Source organism: Chelonia mydas, chromosome 9 (genome assembly GCF_015237465.2).
Source record: "Chelonia mydas isolate rCheMyd1 chromosome 9, rCheMyd1.pri.v2, whole genome shotgun sequence".
Taxonomy (NCBI): Eukaryota; Metazoa; Chordata; order Testudines; family Cheloniidae; genus Chelonia; species Chelonia mydas.
In genome coordinates this window covers 42,428,303-42,453,120 of record NC_057855.1, presented here as the reverse complement: position 1 = coordinate 42,453,120, position 24,818 = coordinate 42,428,303, and the positions used below count along the sequence as shown (strand labels likewise).

Sequence of the window (24,818 nt, the reverse complement as noted above, 5' to 3'; positions counted from 1 at the left end):
AGTCAAACAGAAGATTGTGGCAGATCTGAAGTCAGCAAGATATTACTCTGTTATTCTGGACTGCACACCTGACATCAGCCATACTGAACAAATGACTTCAATGGTGCGTTTTGTAACAACAACAGAACCTAGTGAAAATGTCCCTGCAATGGTGACTATCAGAGCATTTTCTAGAATTGATTGACATTGATGATACTACAGGAGCTGTATGACAAATGTGCTTCTTAAAAAGCTGGAAGATATGGGAATTGCGATCGCTGACACAAGAGGTCAGGGCTACGATAATGGTGCCGACATGAGAGGAAAGAACAGAGGAGTGCAGACACGGATCCGAGAGTTAAACCCTCAAGCTTTTTTTGTCCCATGCAGTTCTCATTCACTGAACTTGGTGGTCAGTGATGCAGCATCAGCTTCTAGTGAGGCTGCTGAAGTTTTTAATGTAATTCAAAGCATCTATGTATTTTTCTCTGCATCAACTCATCGATGGCAAATTTTGAAGCAACATCTGGGAACATCCTTTCTGACACTGAAACCACTGAGTGCCACACGATGGGAAAGTCAAGTGGAGGCGATAAAGCCTATCCAACACCAAATTGGGAACACAGATGATGCCACAGTTGCCAGTATGGAGGATAATGCTATGACAGGAACTGTTCATGGGAGAACAGTGGCAGAGGGAACTGGAATCACCAGAAACATACATAACTTCACATTGCTGTGTGGCTTAGCGTTGTGGCATGACATACTGTTTGAAATAAATGTTGTAAGCAAGAGACTCCCACGTGTTGACCTTGATATATCTGGAGCATGGAACAACTGGACAAAGCAAAGTCATACCTACAGTCTTACCAGTCAGATGAGGGATTTCAAAACGTTCTGAAGAGTGCACAGAAGTTGGCAGAGGAACTTCACACTGAAGCTATTTTCCCACCCATTCAAGAATACAAGAGTCACCGAAGAAGAAGATATTTTGATTAAGAGGCAAGCAATAAGAGATCATAATAGACCCCAAACAACATAAGAGATCCCATAAGAGACCCCAAACAACAATTCAAAGTTGAATTCTTTAACCAGGTGCTAGATTGTGCAGTACAGTCAGTTGAAGAACGTTTCATGCCACTCAAGGAACACAGCAGTATATTTGGGATTTTGTATGATATTCCAAAACTCCTCACTATACCTGAAGAAGACCTACACCAGCAATGCAGGGCACTAGAGACACTGGTGACACATGATGACATGCGCAATATTGATGTGAGCGATTTAGGTGATGAACTAAAAGCCTTTTCAATCTACATTTCAGCAGGATCAACTCCAAAGGCTGTTCTGGAATATATGTGCACAAATAAGATGACCACCCTCTTTCGAAATGCTTTTGTTGTTCTGCGCATACTTCTAACACTTCCTGTAACAGTTGCCAGTGGAGAACGCAGCTTCTCCAAGCTGAAGTTAATAAAAACACATCTACGCTCCACAATGACACAGGAAGAAAAGGAGTACTTGTGACACCTTAGAGACTAAGAAATTTATTTGAGCATAAGTGATCTGTAGCTCATGAAAGCTTATGCTCAAATAAATTTCTTAGTCTCTAAGGTGCCACAAGTCCTCCTTTTCTTTTTGCGATACAGACTAACACGGCTGCTAGTCTGAAAAATGACACAGGAGAGGCTGGTCGGTCTTGCAGCTATCTCAGTAGAGCATGAGCTGGCGCAGGCTGTGGACCTTCAGCAGGAAGCAGTTAAAATCTTTGCAACCAAGAAGACACGGAAAGCACCACTTTGATTATTCAAACAGATAAAAAAGCCAGTGTTTACTATGCAGACAAGAAAAGTTACATTTGCTGTTCAGGCGTTTGAAAGTAAAGTGTTACTTTAAATTTTTGAACAAGGCATTTTAAGTTGTTAGTTCTCCTATAATGGGGTAGGTAGGAGAGCAGTATCATGAGAGGAGTAGAACAGGAAGAAGGCATAATTGAGACCTTTCAAAGTTTTGGCCCAAGCGAGGGGGCATGGCGGCGTCATTTGAGCTCCCCACCTCAGGTGCCAAAATGTTGTGGGCCGGCCCTGCACAGTTAGTAGTTCTACAATTTCACATGTGAGTTCCTTCAGAACTCTGGGTGAATACCATCTGGTCCTGGTGACTTACTACTGTTTAATGTATCAGTTTGTTCCAAAACTTCCTCTGTTGACATTGCCATCTGGGACAGTTCCTCAGATTTGTCACCAAAAAAAGAAAGGCTCAGGTGTAGGGATCTCCCCCACATCCTCTGCAGTGAAGACTGATGCAAAGAATTCATTTAGCTTCTCCGCAATGGCCTTGTCTGTTTGGCAGGCTTCCTGGTGCTGAGGTATGTACAAAAAATTTGCTATTAGTTTTTGTGTCTTTAGCAAGTTGCTCCTCAAATTTTTTCTTGGCCTTTCTTATTATACTTTTACATTTGAATTGCTGGAGTTTATGCTCCTTTCTATTTTCCTCAGTATGATTTGACTTCCAGTTTTGAAAGGATGCCTTTTTGCTTCTAACCACCTCTTTTTACTCTGGTGTGTCACCATGGTGGCATTCTTTTGGTGTTCTTACTGTTTGTTTTTATTATTTTATTATTTGGTCTCTACATTTAGTTTAGCCTCTATTATGGAGTTTTCTCCATGCAGTTTGCAAGTATTTCACCCTTGTGACTTCCTTTTAATTTCCTTTTAACTACCTTTCTCATTTTTGTGTAGTTCCCCTTTTTGAAGTTAAATGCTACTATGGTGGGTTGCTTTGGCATTTTTTCCCGCCTACGAGGATGTTCAATTTAATTAAATTATGGTCACTATTATCAAGTGGTTCAGTTATATTCACCTATTGGACCATATAGGACAGTGATGGGCAACCTGCAGCCCACTGCTTCCCATCGGGAACAGCGGACCACAGCCACTGGGAGTTGCGGGGACCCATGCCTGTGGACGGTCAATGTCAGCAAAACATTTTGTGGCCCACAATCAGATTACTCTGATGGGCCACATGCGGCCCCCGGTCCACAGGTTGCCCACCACTGATATAGGACTAAATCAAGAATTGCCTCTTAATTCCTGCCTTCTTCCTAGGCACCTAATTTTGATAAGTCTCTCTGTTGCTGGATACCGAGACAATTCTAAAGGATAATGTAGTGCTGTATGTTCAAAAACCATCTTATCCTCATTATCATGTTTAGGACACCTGAGGAATTGTATTGTACTTTTAGGCTAGGAGCCAAGTCTAGGACTCCTCCTTTGTCGGAAACCACAAGTGAAAAAATCCTCTATAAACCATGTATAGGTCAAATATAGGTAAAGATTATGAATCAGCTGTTGTTTGCTGAAAAATCTTTGGTCAAGCCAGCTAAGCTGAATTATTTATTTCTTCAGTTACTGGACTGTTTCACTATTTGGTTCAATAGATGGATTAGGTCAATACTGAACTTTAGAAACCTTGACTTAATTTCCAGTTAAGAGAAAAAGTTAGGGCCTGATTCTCCTTTCACTTAGCCTGGTGTAAACCAGGAGTAACTGTGGAGTTGTAAGAGAAGTGCATATGACAGGCGAATAAGGCCTTTTATTCAGACCTGGCTGAAACTGTACAGAGTTTGAAAATGAGGATCTCGGTGATCTTTTTGTTGGTAGTTTTAGACTTCTCAAGCCTCCTGGTTACAATGTTGAGATGGAACATATTGTTTAGATGTTACCAGAGATCAAGGGGCAAATTCAGGACCATTGCAAATGGGTACAACTCAACTGTTTTTTCATGGAACTTAAACATACTTACCCCAGCATTGACTTTGTCTGGCTCAAGGTTGTCAGTTTTGTTTTGGGTGGGATTTTAGGATAGAATGTGGCAATCTTTCCAGTGGGTGGTATCAGAGCTTTCTTGTCCATATTCATTTGTCACTCAAATACTTGGGTTTTGAATAGATCAGTTGTACTAGTAGACCTCTGCCTGTTCCCCATCAGTATGTCTGAGAAGAGAGAATAACATAGAGAACAATCCTGCATAAACAGGAAGATGGGCCTGATGACCCTGTAGGAGAGTTGTATTTCTAACTTCCATACTGAGGTGGTTGTCATTTATTACCCCTTTTCAGTCTATTCCTTTGTTTTTCATTTGTATCAAAAGATCAATTCATTCCCATCAATCATTTGTTGTTCTCAAAATAAATCAATAATTGATATAGTTCCTGAGCTCCTTCTCCTCCACTTAACACTTTACAAGTGAGCCAGTCAGTCTGGAATGGATCAGAACTAACATTTCTGGGAATCCAAGCAATGTGTGTAATAAATCCTCAGCTAAAATATATTTTGGAAAAATTCCAGCAGTAGTAGCTTGCAGAGGGCACAGTGAAAAATGAGCGTTGAAGTGTCTAGAGAAAGCTGACCTTATAGTATATTTGCTGGAAATAGTTTTGAAAAGTCACACGAGTACAAAAGTGCATACTCACATTTGTTTGTTTCCAGTACTGTATGAATTTCTGAAATGAGCAAGAGAAAATTCTGTCCGCAAGGCATAATACAGATTTAATTATGTTTACATTCTGTGCAGCATATGCAAATCCAAAGAACAAATTTAACAAGAAATATTAGTGATTCTAAAAGGACAAACACCCAAGTTACCAGCCTAGTTTCTGCTTTAAATGTTAGTGTGTATTGAGAGTTATATCTTTGGGCTTTTTGGTTGGTTGATTGATGTGGGGTTTGTTTGTTTGTTTGTTTTCTTGTTTTTGTTTTGGTCCGCAAACACCTCTGCTTTTACACCCCCCTTCCCAAGAAGTTCTAAAACTGATCATTTAAAATGCAGAGAGTCATGTATGGCCCCGTGGGCCCTTATAAGCAGATGACAGAATCCTCTTCAGTATATCTGAGCCAGCCATTCTCCATACAAGGAAACATGGCCATTTAGTCTTTAATTTATGGATACATAATAATCTTACAAATTCAGATACTTCTGAATTTGTTGAGTCCTCCAACAGGATATGTAAAGACAGGGATGGACTGTATTTTGATATAACCACTTCCAGTAAATGAGAACTTGCGTTTTTGTTAAGAACTTTATATTGGAGATGGTCGTACTTATTGACCATATAGCCAATACTCACGATTAATACCAATTCGCAGCCACTTTATAACCATTTTCAGCAATGCTTTCTATAGGAGGGGGAATTTCTGGAAGTGTCATGGTGGGTCAGTAATTACCTGAATTGTGAGGTCCTTCCTGCTTCCTTTATTCATATGTGTAGTCATGTGGAAGTAAATGGAATGATTCTTTGCCAGATTCAGACCCCTTTACTAATCATGAGTAGCCCCTTACTTCACAAGCAGTCCCAATGACTGCAGCAATTATTCAGAATAAGGTGCTAATCGAATCTAGGGTAAAAGTACCAACATCTAGCCCCTTTTCAATATAGGCTGCAGGTCCTGGTTGATAGTTATGTTTAGGCTTGGCAGAATTCAGTTCTATTTTTTTCTAATTTTGACACATAATATCGATGTTTATAGCATTTCTTCTATTTTTATATATTTAAATTTTCACGGGTTTGGGAAATGATGGGGGGTATCAGACAATAATTATTTAATGACAGTAGATGTTGAGATTCAAAAAGTTAAAGCTTCATAACCCATTAAAACACAAATTGTCAACATCACAAGGTAAATATCCTTAAATCAAACTCTAATAAGTTCTCAAGCAGCATTTTTCTTATTTTCCCTATCTATAAATTTCAGTTATCATCAATAGAAATAGTTTTTCTTCGGTTTGTGTAGATATGATGAAATCGATGTTCACCAACATTTACTGATAAAAGTTTAATCCTTCCAATCCTAGTTTTATGAACCTCTATGTGCTCAGACAGCACAGTGCCAGGGGCAGCATGAGAACGGGACAAGAAACAGACCCGTGCTGTTTAAATTGTGTCTATTTAAATGTAAAATATTACATATACTTTTTCTAATTTATTTGACTATTAATGTCAAAACCGCACTAATTCAACAGCAGCCCCACTCTGGGCTCTTGATTTGTACCATTTTATCAATAGTGAAATTTCATATGCCATTTTTAATTATAGATATACATTTACACAAAGCCTATAAAACGTGGCATATTGGAGTTGTCCTCTGGGATCTTAATGTTAAAAATACACACAGATTAATAAAAATGGGTTCTAGTATTTATAGCATTAAAGTAATGTCAATTATAAGAAAAGAGCCATTTGTGAAGCATTAACATGTATTAGAAGAACAATATATGTCCAGTGAGACATAGTGCCTTGAGTTGCATGCATATAACGCTATTGACATCATGCATGTAAATAAAAGCAGAATTCAGTCCACTAGACTTGAGAGAAGGAAATTCCTTGGAGAGAGATGAGACAAAGCACTTCAGATGAAATAGGAACCTCTCTGCATTTTTTGCCTTAAAAAAAAAATTGTATGTAGTGAGGTAGTGTTCAGAGATGGGTTTTTCACTTCTGGGTTTTGACTAGGTCCAGAGGTACTGGAAGCCTCATGACCGATCCCTTCTTCGAGATGTCTAACACCACTGGGCAGATTCAAGAGCCTTGGTCAGTATGCATAAGCCTCAGGTAAGTACCTAACCTCCTCCGAAGGCAGAATCGCTCAAGGTCTGCCAATCCCCATGTACGGGCTAATCCGTCCTTGACCTTTGCCTGGGTGTTTAGGCTGCCGGGGTCTATAAGGAGTGTCCTCCCTGCATGTACACCCTGTGGAAAGTCTGGTATAACCGGTCGTTACATGCTGGAGAGTGCATGTACTGCTCCATCAGGGGTTAAAGTTACTCCAACACGGGGATGGAAATATGAGGACGGGATGGGGTCAGGGCTGGCTGCGACTGTTCCACTCCAGCTTGCAGGCTGTACCATCCTAGTGGAGAATGGAGCATGGGCACTTCCCCTGTTTCTGTGTCGCTTGGGGATAGATTGAACCTCTTGAACACAACTGCTCCCCCGCTGAGGTAGTGCAGCCCCGCAGTGCTTCAGTGCAGGAACGTGTGTCAATTACACAAGCCAGCCCTGTCTGGATGGGAACACTGCTAACTAAATTCCTATTAATTTTAAGTAAAATACCAAATTTCTTTCAGTGGGAGGGTGGGGGAATGAAATCACGAATGCCCCAAAGTGAGCTTCAATTAAAGAAAGGTTGTTTGCTTGCAGCCACATCCTTTAGTGTGAAAACAGGACGATGGGGTCTTGTATCTGACAACTACGTCTGGCCATATCATACACTGACAGCACTTGCATATCCACAACCCCCAAAACACTAAGTCAAAGTTGCTGAAAGACTGTTTTCCTGTTCCTCTCCTTCCATTAATCCTTCTCAGTACCTGGTGTCTGGCACATTGTTTCCTCCTCTTTACTGAAAAGGCAGCCCTTTGATGGCCCTTCAGGTAGATCAATATCTCCCAGTGTGGCCAAAATTCCTAAAAGCAAAGAACTTGAGGCTTCCATATTTATAGCTTCCTTCTGAGATTGCAGACAGTTTTTATATTCAAGCTGCAATATATATTTTGCTGCTTTGAATTCATATGGGAAGTCTACTGCGGGGAGGTGGAGACAAACATATAAGTCAAAGGGCTAAAAAAATGGCCTGGACCATTTAGGATCATTTAGGTAAGGTATTTATGAGAGCTATAACCTTGCTGAGCCTGCATGGAAGGGAAAAGGTTAAATAAGGTTAATTTGCCCATGATAGCTCTTAACTGCTCACAGAGAGGGTAATGAATGCTGCTATGAACAGAATTAATAACAGGACAGTTTTTTTGCTCACTGCCAAACGTGCAATCTGCCCAGAGGCATTTTTTTCCTTCTTTTTTATAAGCTGAGAGCCTCTTCTCACTTTGTTCTGGGAGAAAGACAGTCCCTGTGGAACTAATTAACCCTGTAGTTTTACAAGTGCAAAGTTCTATCTAATAGCCATTTGTTGTGGGAGGCCTGGCATATTGTTTCACATGAGACATCAGTTAATAGCTATTATTTGGCTTCCCTTAGTCCCTTTGTTTGGCTTTCAAAGAGTGAGTGCAGGGTTTGATTCTGTCTATACTGAACCACCTTTGTTGTTGCCTAATGAACAAGGGATCTGGGGAAAATACATGTTCTGTTTTGCTGCTATTCCTAATACATCCCTACAAAAGAATTCAATTTCAAAGGCTATGGTGAACTGCAGCCATTAGACACAGAACAGTTGAGTGGATCGAGTTAAAATGAGAGACAAGTCAGCTTTGGCCCCTGAAATAAACTAGAGTTTCCTTATAAGGCTCCCTTTCTCATCTGCTGACTCCCAACACAATCGTCCAAGACTCAGATAAGGCTTATTTCTTTCCTGTAAAATTACCTGGAGCCAGACTGAGCTCCATTGTTGATTTACACTACAGGATCTGACCCTACCCATATTATGGCTTTTCCACAAATGCAGCTGTGTGCAGTTAGTACAAGTAAACTATGTTCATGAAACTAGAACACCACCACCAAATAATAATCATTTAAAAAAATCATAAGGAGTTAAAGAACTCCAAGATCTGCGAGGATGGGAGAAAAATCTCTGCACCAAGGCCAGCCACCAACCACATGAGGTTAAAAGGGAAGAGACTGAAATAGACTTCGTGTTCTCATGATTCAGGGCTCTTCAATACTGCAGAACTGATTCAAGAAGAGAAACCAATTAACTACGGATCCGAGAAATCCATTATAGCAGGGGTGGCAACCTGTGGCTCGGGAGCCACATGCTGCTCTTCATAAGTTAATATGTGGCTCCTCGTATAGGCACCGACTCCGGGGCTGGAGCTACGCGCGCCAACTTTCCAGTGTGCTGGGGGGTGCTCACTGCTCAACCCCTAATTCTGCCACAGGCCCTGCCCCCATTCCACCCATTCCTGCCCCCTCCCCTCAGGTGCAGGGAGAGATGGGGGAGGTGCTGATCGGCAGGGCTGTCGGTGGGAAGGAGGTGCTGGGAGTGGGCGGGGGGAAGCTAATGGAGGGCTGCTGACATATTACTGTGGCTCTTTGGCAATGTACATTGGTAAATTCTGGCTCCTTCTCAGGCTCAGGTTGGCCATCCCTGCATTATAGTAAAGGCAAAAAGGCCTCTCTACTGCTTACAGATCATGGATCAATGTATTCTTATTAGTACTAAGAATTCATCATGGATAAAAATAGAGGGCACCCCATGAATTATAAAATATTGTAATAATAAGCTATCCCACTGGTGTTTTTAGTTTAATTGAAAAGCTAGGTGACACAGAAGACAAGTAAGTAAACTGGCCTCATGAGCTCAAGAGCTGGGAAGAAAAGTCACTAAGAGGAAGCAAGGTGTGATAGGAGGTGATTTGCAGAAGAGGTAGAATCAGGGCTGTGAGATTAACACTAAAAGGATAGGAGAAGGAAGTCACTGCATGTTACCACCTGCTATTCCTTACACTTGCCAGCAAACACTTGAAACAGGCTGGCACAGTGGCAGGAGTGGCACTACTGAGAATTTTGCAACTGTGCCAGTTTTGACAAGGTGAGCTCATGTCCTGCAATTGTGTATTGCTACTAGAAAAGTTAAGAGGTCCTAAAGGAACTGCCAGGGCCTAGGAAATGTCATTCCATTGCAGCTTTGCACTACACAGATTGAACCATGATGCTGAGGTGAGAAGATATTGAGGTGGGTGTGAGGAACTGGCTACTGTGGATTAGCTGGCTACTGTGTGAATAACTGATTTTTTTGGTTTGGTGGGTGAATGGAAAAAAACAGACAAAAAATCATTTGAGATTGACCCAAAACATTTTTTTTTTTTGGTTTTTCATTTTTAGGGGGGTTGGGCATTATAAACATGTACTGGTTTTTAAAATTAATGTCATCCACATTCCAAAATACCTTTCCAAAACATAACATCAGCATGTTTTGTTTCAGAAATGCCAAACCAAAACTATGACATTTCTGAAAAAAAATCACCTTTTGGGGGGCCAAAACTATTTGCTGACTCTCACCAAAATTTCATGAATGGTTTCAGTCAACCTGAATCTGCGTTTTTTGGCTAAAAGCTAGTTGCACAAAACAAGTGTTCTGATAACATAGTGATGGACAGTAATACAAAAACCCTAAGATTGACATGTAGGCATAAATAAACCATGAAACATTAAGGCCTTAATAGCTCTTACTGACACTGAAAAACCTTGATAGGACCTATGTACAGACTCTGCTGTGTGTCACATAATCAGCACTGTGCCAATCTTGCTGGTTTTCTGTTCTTATGGTTATGAAACTTCATTTCCTTTTTCCACCCTAACTCCCTTTTAGGTTATAAACCTCAAAACTCAAAGTGAAACTCCACCCAAATCAATGAGTATTTTGAAACTCAAATTATTCCCAGGAGCCCACAAAAGGAAAAGCTGGAGGGTTCTCAAGACCCTATCCAGATCTACTTAGTGTTACTAAGATTTACTAAGTGTTCAGAATCTCTGAACCTGGGCAAGATTTGGGTTTGAAATAACACATGAAACCAGAACAAGTTTTCTTGGTTTTAGGTTTTATTGTGAACATTTCACACAGCTGTGCACACGTGCATTGTCTTCTCATAGATGATTAGGTACCAGCTGTTGTGCTGGGATATATGAGAATCAAATCCTTTTACTGTACTTTGAAGCTTGGGTGGGAAAGTGTAAATGCAACATCACAGTCCAACAGAGGTGCAGGATGATGTCATATGGTCTAGAAAGGACCATGTAACAAAAAACCCGCTTCCTTATTTTCTCCACTATTGGCCACAAAAACATTGCAGAGCAGGAGATAAGTTTGACTTGAGGGCAGCAGTCAGATGTGTGTTTATTAGTGGCAAAGCAAAGCTTGTGTTTTGTTCCCTTTAATACCAACTTTTGGAATAATTGGTCATGCACTTTGGAGTTAGTGGGAAGACCCTTCTGGACTGCAGTGGGGTTTGAAGCCCTGTTTTCTACAAGATGGGCCACATCTTGAGTCTTCATATATATATATATATATATTTTTTACTAAGTTCTGGACCAGGCCACTCTCCATTGCCTTCACTGGGAGTTCTGCCAGGAGACTTCAAGATTTGGCTCCATGTCAATAAGATACTTATGCGGCAAATGTTGGCTTGTGAAGAGTTAGAATGTTAACTGCTGCTGACAGCAGACTTTCATTTTACAATATAACATTGTATTGGTGTGGCGTGTCTTTGATCTTTACTCAGTGTTAAGTCTAACCTTGTTATCTCTGTGGGATTTATTTCTTGTGGTATATATGATTTAGAACTGGATGTCCAACAACTGGTGTTTCCCCTCCCACCCCCAAAATAAGATCATTCAAAATGTATCCAGTCCAGTGCTGCTAAAAAAGCTGAAACAAGCTAGATCCCCCCGCCCCCAAACACAGAGAGCAAGACAGAGAAACTATTAAAATATAAGAAGAGTTCTCAGCTGAGCTCATCTTGAACTGGGCCAGTTTACACCAGTAAAAAATTTGGCTGATACTGTAGAAATGGATAAAAGTCCACCCTTGATTGAAGGTTGCTAGATGATTTCATTCGTTTAAAGCGGCAATTTTATGCTTGTGTCCAGGAATCAAAATCTGTCTCATTACTTATCAGGAGATAGGTTGTGCTTTGATTCAGCTTTTAAAGATAAATGCTGATGTATGGTCTTTAAAAAATTCTCTGATCTTTCAGTAAAATGTTTCATAGAAGGTAGAGTAAGATAGATATGTTCCTTGTACAAACAAAATTGGTAATTAAGCTAGGAATTGCTATACCGTGGTAGAATTTAGATGGTTTTCTTGTGAGCAAACATCATTGCATGCAAATATATTTTACCTGCTAATGTAATATGCATCTTGCTTACTGATAGTACAATAGATTGTTTTGTGAAAGACAAGCCAGGGTAAAGGTAGGGGTTTTTTAATGATTTTCTTATGTGAAATAGTTTGGTATTTCCCAAATTTCATAAAATCTCTCAGTTCCTGTTTGTTGGAGATTCTAACTATCTGAAGTGATGTGTTAAAGTCACCCAACCACTGAAATTGACAAAGGGTGAGCTCTTCAGCTGGCGTAAATCAGATCTGGGAAGTCTAAATGAGTTGCTGAAGCTACCGAACTGCATACTGTGCTATCCTTCTCACTTTGCATCAGCATTTAACTAAAACCCTCTGCACAGAGCTATGCTGACAATGAAATAAAGTTATTGTGCTAGGATGCATTTGGCACGATATAGCTGCTTATCCAAGTTGAAGGCTGTGGCTGATTTGTTTGTGTCGCAGCCAGCACACACCTTCAGGACATCTTACCATTGCACGTACAACTGACTCAACTCAGTCCTATCCCCAGACTCCTCCAAGCATCACTAGTTTGTTGCCCTTGGAGCCTCGTCTCTGAAACACAGTTAAATTACTCCTGGGTGGAAGCATTTGCAGGATCAGGCCTTTGTATTCTTTGGTGTTAATGCTACCAATTGTTCTGTCTGTTCTCCCTTGCTATGTCTCTCTTTCATTCAGCAAGAGGAAGAAGAATTAACTAATTAAGTAGAAATAGGCAGAGATTCAAATAAAGAAAATAGAGAGGTATTAACACAAACAGAAAGAGGTGCTATATCTTTTCAAAGGAGATTGGCAGTATTAAAAATTTACAAGACAAGCATATGTAAAGCAAGACAAAGCCTGCGTAACAGTGTGATTTGTTTTTTATTACTGTTCAATTCACTTGTGTCTTGTCTTAAAAGTAGGTTCTGAACATTTCAAGTTAGGAACAGTGTTATCTACTACGTGTAGTCCTCAGAACAATGGCACCCCGATCTTGCATGGGGCCTTTGAGCGCCAGTGATATTGTACAGGTATAATTGTGAACATAAGTTTACTTGCAGGACTTATTACTGGCGATGCATGAGAAACAGAGAGCTCAGGTTGAATTTGTAAGGCTGGTAGATAGAAAAATTATTTTTTCAAAACTGAGCACATTTTGATCTGGAGTCAGTGGAAAAAACAAACATGAAACCCTAGGATGTCATTTTTAGGAGGAGGACCCTTGAGGTTTCATTCTCACAGGGGGGCAGCAGGAAATAAACAAGCTTAAGCAATCTTAAATCTTTCCTTCTCTAGACCATGGCTCTTCCTTGCAGCATCTAGCCCATTTAAAATCCAGGCTGCTGTAGAATTCATTGGGTGGGTGTACAGCTTCAATTCAGTCTTTTCATCACGGTTACCCAAAGCAATTTTGTGTGCGTTTGCAGTCCTTGTTTAAAGGCTGTGTCTGGCTCAGTTAGTTTTGAAGCCCTGTTACGAGAAGCAAGGTCCAGCCCTGCTGAATTATACTACTTACTTGGTCATTGTTGGTTTAAAACTCACCTTCCTCACACATTCATGCTAGATAAATAAAGCTAGATTGCAAATGTTTGCAGCAAGTGAACACAAAAGCGCACAAGAACAGTCTTAGGCCGGAAGCCTGCAACCATTTATTCATGTGCTTAATTTTATACCTGAATCTTTTATCCCATTGAGGGCTATGGGATTATACTCACGTGCCTAAAACTAAACAAGTGCAAAAGTGTTTGCAGGATCAGGGCCTGTGTGGATTCACTTTTAAATCAGAGTGAATGCTCTTGGGAAATGTAATGCTCGCCTCGCTGCGGCTATTGTTGTAACTGACCTGGATGGTGGGTCAGGGAGAGTGATTTGCCCTTGAAAGCAGTGAACCAAGCTCTTTGGGAACACAAGGAAAGCTTTTGTTAAATCTAAGGAAGTAATTGTTGGGTGCAGCAATAAATAATTATCCATGAAAACGAATGGGCATGTGCACTTCCATGAGTATTTATTTATTTATTGTGGAGTTCAGTGGAACCTAACGTCACGGAACACCTGTAGCACTTCGCTGTTCGGTGCAGGCAGAGGTAGCCAGCAGTAAGAGTACTTCCCAAACCATGTGGTGTATTGTCATAACCATGGATTTTACACGGTTCCTATACACAGCCATGAATCAGGGTTTGGTAATGAAAGGTTTTTGTACACTCTTACTCATTTACAGTATCCCTTCAGCTTATTTTACTTCAGGTGCTCATTGAGGAGAGAGTAAGTGATGGGCTAAGATGGTATGAACAGTCCAGTGTTTTCCCCACTCTACTGACACGTAACATGTTAGCTTCAGTTTTATAGACCCCAGAGTACCTCTCATCTGCTGACAGCAGGTCCGCATTTGGCCTGCAGCGTAACTCAAGTCTCAGTTCTCAGCAGAACCAGGCTTGTGCTTGGTGCACCAGAGGAGTGACGGGGTGAAAATGGCTCTCCTCCTCCCGGGCTGGTCAGGGGCCTAAAGGCTGCACTAAGTTACACCAGCCCCACAAAGACCACTGTGCCAGCTGACAGTCAGTGCCTGGCACCTGTCTGTGGAGGTTGGGAGTAGGTGGCGGGGTGTGTGACGGGGGTGCTCTGTAAATTAGATGTCTAGCTAACGAAGTAGTTGCACAAATTGCCAGTCTGTGCTGCTCAAGAATATGTAGCTCAGTATATGGAGCTCTTACCAGAATACCTCAGAATTCCCATATAGGGCAACTTTCCACTACCTCAGCAGTGTAAAACTGGACAGGGAGAGAGGATCTGCTCCACTGGGCCAAATTATGTCCTATTTATGATGGTGTAAAACCAGAGAGTAATTCCCCTGGAGGTACAGTGAGTTATTCCTGCTTTCCATTGGTTGTAATGAAGGCAAAGCTTGGCCTGATGTGTGGCATCCACTTGTACCAGGTCTGAATTTGGCTCAGTCTAGAGGAACACCACTTACACATGATGGTGAGAATTTTATACCATGTGGGTAGCCCCATGTATTTTGTAACGTGCAGTAAATCAGCAATTTTCCAGAGGCTGGGCATGGAACTGTAATTCCATCACAAGTCATTATCCATCCTTCATTGCGAGCAGATGGTTTCTGCAGATCTGATTTTGATATTTCTATACTTTACAGAATAAGTAGCTTACACAATGTTAATCTTACCAGCTAAGCAATAAAAGCAGCTTTGGAAAAGATCATATTGAAATTTGTAACAACTGAGCAGGTGCTATAACTGGAACATATAAAGCCTCATTGTCACAAAGCAAATGTCACCCTCTGGTGTTCCCTATCTTTGTGGAATCATAGAAATGTAGGACTGGAAGGGACCTTGAGAGGTCATCTAGTCCAGTCCCCTGCACTAAGTATTATCTGACAGGGTTTGCCTAACCTGCTCTTAAAAATCTCCAGTGACGGAGATTCTACAATCTCCCTAGGTAATTTGTTCCAATGCTTAACCACCCTGACAGTTAGGAAGTGTTTCCTAATGTCCAGCATAAACCTCCCTTGCAACAAATAAAGCCCCTTACAATTTAATCCACTTACTTCTTGTCTTGTCCTATGTGAATAAGGAGAACAATTTATCATCCTCCTCTTTATAACAACCTTTTACGCAGTTGAAGACTATTCTATTCGCCAGACAAAACAAACACAGTTTTTTCAATCTTCCCATATATGTCATGTTTTCTAGACCTTTAAACATTTTTGTTGCTCTCCACTGGACTTTTTCCAGTTTGACCACATCTTTCCCAAAGTGTGGCACCCAGAATTGGACACAATACTCCAGTTGAGGCCTTATCAGTCCTGAGTAGAGTGGAAGAATTACTTCTCGTGTCTTATTTACAACTCCTGCTAATACATCTCAGAGTGACGTTTGCTTTTATAGCAGCAGCATTGCACTGTGGACTCGTATTTAGTTTGTGATCCACTATAACCCCGAGATCATTTTCTGTAGTACTCCTTCCTAGGCAGTCATTTCCTATTTTGTATTTGTGCAACTGATTGTTCCTTCCTAAGTGGAGTACTTTGCATTAGTCCTTATTGAATTTCATCCTATTTATTTCAGACCATTTCTCCAGTTTGTCAAGATCATTTTTAATTCTAATCTGTTCTCCAAAGCCTTTGCAACCCTCCCAACTTGCTGTCATCTGAAAACTTTACACGTGTACTCTATGCATTATCCAAATAATTTATGAAGATATTGAATAGAACCAGACCCAGCACAGATCCCTGCGGGACCCCACTTGACTGTAAACCAATGATACCTACTCTCTGAGAACAGTTTTTCAACAAGTTGTGCACCCGCCTTATAGTAGTTTTATCTAGTGTATATTTCCCTACCTTGCTTGTGAGAAGGTCATGTGAGATAGTATCAAAAGCCTTACTAAAGTCAAGATCTATCACACCTACTGCTTCCCACCCATCCACAAGGCTTGTTACCTGGTCAAAGAAGGATATGAGATTGGTTTAACATGATTTTTTCTTGTTTCACAGAATTTTTAAATCCCCAACAGTCTGTGATTTTAATAATGAGCCAGTGGTCAGAAAATGGTTGCATAGAAGGAAAATAATAACTAATGTATAAAATCTCTAAAAATCAGGGCTGCTTCAGTCTCTTTCACCGTGATACATTTTATGGAATCACAATATTGAAGCACAACCAGTAATGGCTGAAAGTAAATGAGGTTAACGTCACATGTCTGTGATTCCTCATGACAGCACTGCTAAGTCATTTAGCAGCACCGCAATCCAATATTCCAACAGGCGCTGGATGGAGACAATACGTTAAAAGTTTGGACGTGTATGGCTTTGTGATTCTGACAATGAGCCTAAATAAGCAGCTGTAATTAATTGATGGTAAACACTGGTTAAATGTGACAACTAACTACGTATGGCCCCACTCCTATATTCTTTGTGCCTTATTATTAGTGTTACAGCAGCAGCTAGGGACCCTAGACAGTGTAGGTGTGGTACAAACAAGAGCAAGACAGCCCCTACCCCAAATAGACAAGACAGACAAAGAGGAGAGGAAAGAGTGGCAGAGCAAGGGATACGACTTGTGCAAGATCACAGTAGTTCAACGGCAGAACCCAGATCTCCTGGCTCCCCACCCGGTGCCCTAGTCACTAACCCATACTGCCTCCCAAAGCTTCCACCAGTGTAAACCTGTGCCACTCCATGGATTTTAATGGAACTGTATCAGCATGCGCCAGCCAGGGGTCGGCCCCTGCAAGCACTTAATGTCTAAATTCTTTCAGGTGAATTGATGATAGCCGGAAAATCAGATGCCAACTTGAGGCCGCTCTGACATTTCAGACGTGATGGTACATTTTAAAAAAATCAGTGGCAATCAGAGTTATTGATTGCACCAGTCATCCAACGTTACATGGTTTAACAAATGCTATGTGACTCGTTTAGATTGATTCCGCATGGCTGAGGAAGGAGTAGTATACAAAAATTAAATTACATTCCAGAGACTATAAAAGCCCTCTTTAGGACTGGAAAACGATTCTAGGGGCCAGATTCTGACATATAATACTAATTTGGACTGGCGTGAACAGTTTTGTCAACTCCAAGTGTTCACAAATCTCAAGTCAGGACTCAGTTATGACAGACTTATGTCATGGCTAAAAAATAGTTGAGTTCTATTTGCCTTTTCGTTTGAGGTCTTAGGGTGCAATTAAGTCACATTCTCAAGTTTTTCTCTGCAACAAAGACCTTTATCTTGCTTTAAAATCAGAGCTGAAATTCCCATATAATCCCAAGATCCTAGGAACTGGGCTTTAAGTAAAACAACAAAGATCGTGACTCATGATAAAATCATGAGTTGTCAGTATCTGGGCCTGTCTCTCTTTTAATAAAAGTAAGCAAGCAGGGATCATTTAATGTTAACCTGAGAGTAAGGCATGTTCCGGTGAGCTCCCCGTAAACCTGCTTTACTCAACGAACATCCTTTTCAAATTAAAGTTTGCTCCACATTTATTTGCTAACATTGCTGGTAGGAAATCCTCTAAACATCAAGTCTCTTTAAACTACTAGAAAAGCCCCCATGAACACAGCAACCCTTAAACAAATCTACCTTGAAGTCAATGAGAGTTTTACTCGATTGACAATAGAATTTGGTCCACGTTCTCTTGTTAACCAAGTAGTAATGGAAAATGCACTCAGCAGCAGAGAATAACTAGGGAATGGAATACTCTGTCAGAGTTAAAAGGGCTAGGGTACAAACTGTTCCAGAAAAAAAACCCTGGAGCCCTCATATCTAAGGGAAAAAATATTTGACCTTGTATTGTGCAACCTGCCACTGATTGTTACTACCAAAAGATGAAGATCCAATGGAAAATAGAGAGTGCCTAAAAGGTATAAAGTCTTGTTGCAAAATGGCTGTTTTAAAGCCCCTGTATTGAAGTGAGTATACCTAGAGTAGCAAACATTCCTGACACATCTAGTAGCACTTAAATTTTACAAAAATAAAGCCTAATCCTGCAAACACTTAAACATGAATAATTATATGCAAGTATGCAGACCCTTTATAGTTCCATTGGAGCTTTGCCAATTTATACCTGCTGAAGATCTGCTCCTTTGTATTTATTGCAATATATTGTATCAAGGTATATGAATTCTCCCATTTTTTCCAGTGTTATGGGAGTCTCCAGCTCCCTTTCTCATACAATTTGTGTGGTTCTAATTTTTTATCCAGTACAATAATTACATTATAAGCAGGAGAAACAAATTTAGGCCCAGATTTAGCAAATACTTAGGCATGTGCTTACTTTTTAAAAAAATGAATGGGACTACTCATATTTAACATAAAGCATGTATATATATATATAAAGTGCATGCAAAATCAGGGCCTTACTTGCCACAGGTGTATTTCACAAAGTATTCCCTCCTATTAGTGATGGGTGGTATATTCAGATCTCTTTGAACAGACATGACTCAATGCATATTTGTGAGAGAGAAGGAAAAACAGATCCTTATTTACATATAGGATTTCATAGCTGAATTTAGAGAGCTCATCTATAAAATAACCATCCACCTTTCAATTTTTAAAGTCTGAATTACAGTAAGAAAGTATTCAGAGGAGTAGCCGTGTTAGTCTGTATTCGCAAAAGAAAAGGAGTACTTGTGGCACCTTAGAGACTAACACATTTATTTGAGTAAGAAAGTAGCATCACAATACTCCCCAAAGGGGTTTCTGGAGGCCATTCTAGCATGTCCATTGTATTTCCAACATTTTCATGTTTATTAGAAAATGCCTCAGCATGGCTTATTATGGGACTCTTTAAATCTGTATATCCAATTAATTTTCATTCTTCCAGGGTTTTTATCATACTGGGTCTTGTAGGTTCTGAATTAGGCCCCGCGTGTAGTAGACCTTGCTGGCTCTGCAATAGCTACAAAGTCTAGTATCTTAATATCTCATTCTGGTCATTATTTGCTATTTGACTACATAGACAATACATGTCGATTTTTAATAAAATCCAGAAATACCTGGGATAACTTGAAACAGAAATAGGAAATATGACACTAAATACACATTCAATATGTTGGGCCCAATTCATTTCTTATTCCAGAGGTATTCTCAGCCATCAATGGTGTTATTCTAGTGTAAGACTAGAGTAACAGTATTGAATCAGACTCAGTGTTTGTAATCACAAAAGGATAAAGGTAAATTGTGCAACTAAGTTACAAATTTTGTCCAACAAAGGTACATAATTCACTCTAACTCCATTTTATGAAAAATATTCACATCTAAGAGGTGACAGTTTTAATTTGTATTCACTTCAGTAGGACCTACTCAAATTAGGATGTCATCTGTACGCAGTGACATTTTGTGTTACATTGATTAATGTTCCTAGTGCTGGATGGTATCTATTAGTTGGGCAAAGAGTTCTAAGATCACAAGTAATTCAGGCAAGAAGTGGATAAATGGTCTGTTAAGCCTCTTCCTAACTGTAAACAGAGTGAAATTCCTTTTGGTTCTAGTTTAGCCCTAGGTTTGATATATTAATTTAATCTATTGCTGTTGAAAGAAAAACTCACTCAGCTCTCTCAAAGGCCTTCTTGGCATCACCTTGTTTGATGTTTCCAAATCTTCAGTTATTTATTTAATGTTATTTAATAAATTATCCTTGCTACAAAACCTGTCTGATCCACACGTACAAATTTAGGCCAAAGCAAAAAAGTGCACTAAAAGGCCATTTCCCAAACAGTTTTCCCACAAAGCTTAACATTTTTTTTATTATTGATCAATAGCAAATTTTGGTAAATGAAAAAATTCAAACACTTTTTGGATAACGTTTTCAATAAAAAAAGTTAATCACAAACTTTGAATTTTTTCACAAAAATAGGTTTCCCCCTTTTGAGAAACTCTAGTCCTCTCCTTTGAGATGACATAAATACAAGAAAAGACACCCCCCCCCCCCGCAAAAAAAAACCCAACCAAAAAACAAGTCTTCCATGAGTTAGCCCCTCAGTCCTCATTTGCACAGCATCAATAATCTCACCACACAGTAAATGGGATTTTATCTATTCCCTCATAACAGGGGTCAAGCCAGCCTTCAAACCTTGACTGCTGGGCTGGCCACACATCCCCTCCAGGAGGTATAGCTGACAGGCAGGGAAGCCAGTGTTCTCCCAACGCCATAATGCATAAAGCAACAGTTGAGTCTAGCCTCCAATTCTTTCCCCTGGGGTTACTTCCTACACTGCTTGGCTTGCCTACTGCTTCAGTCTTTGCTCCAGCCCTTCCACGGGCTGCTTTGCTGAGGGTAAATAAATACAAGAAAAAATATATACCAGACTGAGCTAAGCATCTTGGCTCAGCAATATAGCTCTCAACTGCAATAGCCGTTCTCCCTAACCACTTAGTCCTGGGAGCTACTCAGCTCTGCTGCTTTCCCTCAGCTGGGGCATAGAAGAACAGCACACTTCCTGCTTCCCACAGGCCAAGTCCATTAGGCTTGCTCTTTAGGCTTAAATACCTGCCTTAATGAACCCAGGTGGAAACGCTATCCTTGATTAGCACACAAAGCAGGATCTGTGGAATAGGGCAGGCGCTTCGCTTGGCTCTTTTTGTGGGAAATTAATCCCTCTTTATACTAATCCCATACAGGGGGAGGTACAGTCATTCCATCAAAATAATCTTATCTATTTATCTCATGCAGGGCCATCCCTAGGGGACTGCAGGGCCTGGGGCGGAAGTGATGAATCTGTTACTTCCGGGACTGACCTGTCACTTTCGGACTGACCATGCCCAGCACCGGCCAATCACACCAGCGGCCCACGGGGGCCCCCAGACCGTGGGGCCTGGAGCGGTGTCCCAGTTCGCCGTACCCAAGGGATGGCTCTGATCTCATGTATCCTCCTATAAGTGCTTCCAGGTAAGTTAAGGGCAACTCTACCCTATTAACATTTATTTTTCAGTTTAATGTTGGTGTTATTTTTCTGAATACTTTCTTTTATGTCTGCTTTGTTTAATCCTATTTGGTCCATAAACAATTTTTTAGTCTGTCCTCCATTGTCATTCTTCCACTATGAAATTATTTTATCACAAAATATAATGTTCTTTAGCTAACATTTTTGTTAGCAAGGAAGTCATGGGTTATTATTCCTCATAACAGCATTCTCTACAGGTCTCAGACATTTGCGCCTGTGCATATCTGGTTTAGTGCTGCAAGCTTTTTTCTGGAATATATTTTGCATACCTTTCAAATGCTTGACCAGATAATGGATTGCTTCAGTCAGTTTTATTTGTATTTGTACTGGTCATGGTATAAAATATAATTAATAGAAAAGTCAGTTGGGAATTTTTGCCCACCCTTTCTCATAATAAAAGAACAAGGGGACATTCATGCCATTGAAAGGTGGTGAATTTAAAACTTATGAAACTTAATATCTGTGCCCACCTCCTCGCTCCCCCTTCCCCTTCCCACACACAGTATGTCAGATCTTATGCTGGGCATTGTCTGGTAGATGTGCATGGTTTTCTGCAGACAAATCCAGGACCATGTCCATAACCCAAAGAGCTGACAGTTTAAAGCCTCAGTCCTGCAACTGGGTTGCCATGAAGACCCATCTGGCGTAAAGAGTGTAAGTGGGGAAAAAGGGGTCTATGCTAGCAGATCTCATTGCAGGATCAGAGCCTAAATTCAGTAATAAGTTTTCGCCTGAGTCTCAATAAGCACATCCCTGCTGTTCTCTGCTTCAGCAAGGGTTAATTTAATAAACACATATTTACAATCCTTAAGACAATATGGATCAGCTAGAACTACTTTCAAAGCAGGGAAAGGCCGAGCCTTAACTACACGAACATGAATGTGTGAGATGCTGCAGGAAATAACTGGGACTGAGGGGAGAAGCTGACTTAGTAGCCCAGAGCTTTTGATTGCTCCTGTTCTGCTGCTGAAACTCCGCTGTGTACATGTGTCATTAAGCTGCTTGTGTGCTGTGCTGACAATGTACCATTGTTTGTTTGAAATGTGGTGTTTATGGCAGTGAGAACACTGTTTAGTCACCTGTGATGTGCGTGAAAGGATGCTGCTAATACTGTTTGTTCCCCACACCTGGGGGATCTCTTTCCATGATCTTTTCTTTTTAAACCCACTTCCACTCCCCCTCTCAGCTTTCTGCACTGTGGCCACTAAGCTTTCACGGTGCCCAGAGCCCTGCTTTCTGGACACTGTGCAGCTGCTCCATGCCACCTGCTTCAACATATGTAGATTCTTAAAGGGGCCACACAGGCCCAGCTAACAACTGACAAAGAGTTGTCAGCTGGGCTGAAGATCTCTTCCCAATGCAGAAATCTGTGGTTGGGGACAGTCTTTCCAAGCCTCTAATCCAAATGAGAACACCTTATTCTGTCCCTCTGATCCCTCATCTCTCCCCACAGAAGCACCATGGAGGTTTCAATAGTCTTCATGAGGGAGACATATAGCTGCGTCACAGCTCAGGGAAACTGCACCCATATTTCCTCTCAATGGTCCAGGATAGCCCCCACCCTGGTCAGACTTTTGGCTCCCCTGGCCATCTGCCTCTCTTGGGTGGAGACACATGTCTTTCTCCCTTCTGACTGGGGTATATCTCCAGGCTGAACAGTTCCCCGCCTTGGTTGTGTTATTCCCAGCAGACCTGCTTGTTTTTCTCTTCAGAGAGTAATAACCGTGTAACTGCCCATATTTAAGCTACCACACAGCTCTTTCTGTGCAACCTTATTTATTCTTAGGAGAAAAGTGTTACAGAGAAAACATATTAAAAACAATAGAAGAACTCACACACATGCTAATAAGTTTACCAGAGATCACCCCAACTCTGACAGGGGTTCTGGCAGATGATTAGTCCTTAAAACCCCACAAAGGAGTCTCTCCTATGGACACAAGTTCATAACAACCTCAGTTCAGAACTAACACACTCATTAAGAGTTTAGTCTACCCTTTATACAGTGTAGGAGTCTTTGATTTGGAGTTTCCACGGAAGGTAATCAATACAATGGGTTTTTCTCCCAGGGCACAGCTTCAAAAGGCATTCCAAGGACCTCGGGAGCCCTCTTCCCACGTATTGTCCCAAAGAGTTCTTTGAAGTTCCTAACCTTTCCCCCAGGTTTACATTAGTCAGTCACCAAGAAAAGTTACATACAATCCTACAATAACTGAAACAATTGCATTTTTCATACAATGGGCTCCAAAGATATTCAACTTACTGAATTGAGTTAAACCTTATTGAATTTAGATTTATGCAAGAAATTGCCCTCTGTCGTAGAGGAGATACACACACAGACTCTGTATTTGCATGAACTCCCTGTCTTTTGCAGAACATTTTCCATTCCTTCTATGCTGATCTGAGCATCCTGAGATGTAATCGAGCTGATGTAGCATCCCCTAGGAGAGATTAAAGGGCCTACATGCCCTTTACTCCTCAGAACCCAGGGTCAAGATTTGGTGCTCTGTTTAATTCCGCCTGATATTTATCATACACTTTGGTTTTGATGTAACCCAAATGGAGTCCCAGGGAAAAGGAGAGACTGGGAGCTGAAGGACCAGAATGGGAACAGAGGAATCTGCACTGTTGTTCTGGTGGAGAAGGTAGGGAATTGAGAGACATACATTGTCCACGAAAGCTTATACTCTAATAAATTTGTTAGTCTCTATGGTGCCACAAGTACTCCTTTTCTTTTTGCGGATACAGACTAATACAGCTGCTACTCTGAAAATTGTCCACATGGTATTTTTTCTGCACACTCACTTAGTGGTTCTGTCCATAGCAATAAAAAATAGATGGAACACTGCTGACCTTTTGTACAAATATTGCCTAGCGTTGTTAGGAGCCTTTGAGTAGAGTCTGCAATTCCCCAGTACATTCATCATTGAAATACGAGTCAAGCAACCTCAAAATAGAAATGTCCCTCTCAAAAATAGAGAAAGTTGTGGGAGCTAAAAAGATGGAGCCCTAAGAATATGCAAAGGACCATTTATTCGTGATCATCTACTAGTTTTTCCATATTAGGAATATATCAGACCAGTGGACATGTGCTTTTTATTTGATGTGTGTATCTGACACAGATTGATTTGCTCATAAAGCAATGGAATCAGAGTTAAAAAAAATCACTCTATTGTTTAACTTTAAGTTTCCCTGCTCTATCAGTAGCTGCTCCATTATGTGAGCTTTAACAGGTTCTGGTCTGGATGAGTCTCTGGTCTGGATGGAAATCTTTTGAAATCCCTACAGTTTGGCCAGATGGCTTTGACAGCCACTGGCCCCTGAGAATAGTGTGGGTGCAGCCAGATTTTGGCTGCTGTTTCTGGAGCTGGTAGCTGGTGTGATTAGCTTCAAGAGAAGGCTTCCTGAGCTCAGAGCAGCAAGTTTCAGGATGGGTGACAGAATTCCCTGTCTCAGGGAGACCTTGATGATTGTGGTCAGTTGTCGGGTGAGCTTTCACTAGTCTAGAGTTCCATTTCCCTGCTTGTAGCGTGGACTTCCCTTGATGCCTTCAA

General features: G+C 40.8%; 1 protein-coding gene across 6 annotated transcripts in view; it reads left to right on the top strand.

Annotated features, from left to right (window-relative positions):
* ST6GAL1 (ST6 beta-galactoside alpha-2,6-sialyltransferase 1) overlaps positions 1-24,818 on the top strand; it is a 256,245-nt gene that overhangs the window by 127,920 nt on the left and 103,507 nt on the right. For 3 of the 6 annotated variants that reach the window (XR_006284034.1, XR_006284036.1, XR_006284033.1), the window contains exons 9-10: positions 6,491-6,589; positions 20,997-21,212. Coding sequence is in view for 1 of the 6 variants with exons in the window: in XM_043522964.1 (XP_043378899.1) it covers positions 2,164-2,188 (25 nt within the window). In the remaining 5 variants the exon portion in view is untranslated. Of the gene's footprint in view, positions 1-2,163; positions 2,204-6,490; positions 6,590-20,996; positions 21,213-23,638; positions 23,910-24,818 lie in introns of those variants that run through there. The other 3 variants (XR_006284035.1, XR_006284037.1, XM_043522964.1) reach the window with 3 other exon arrangements.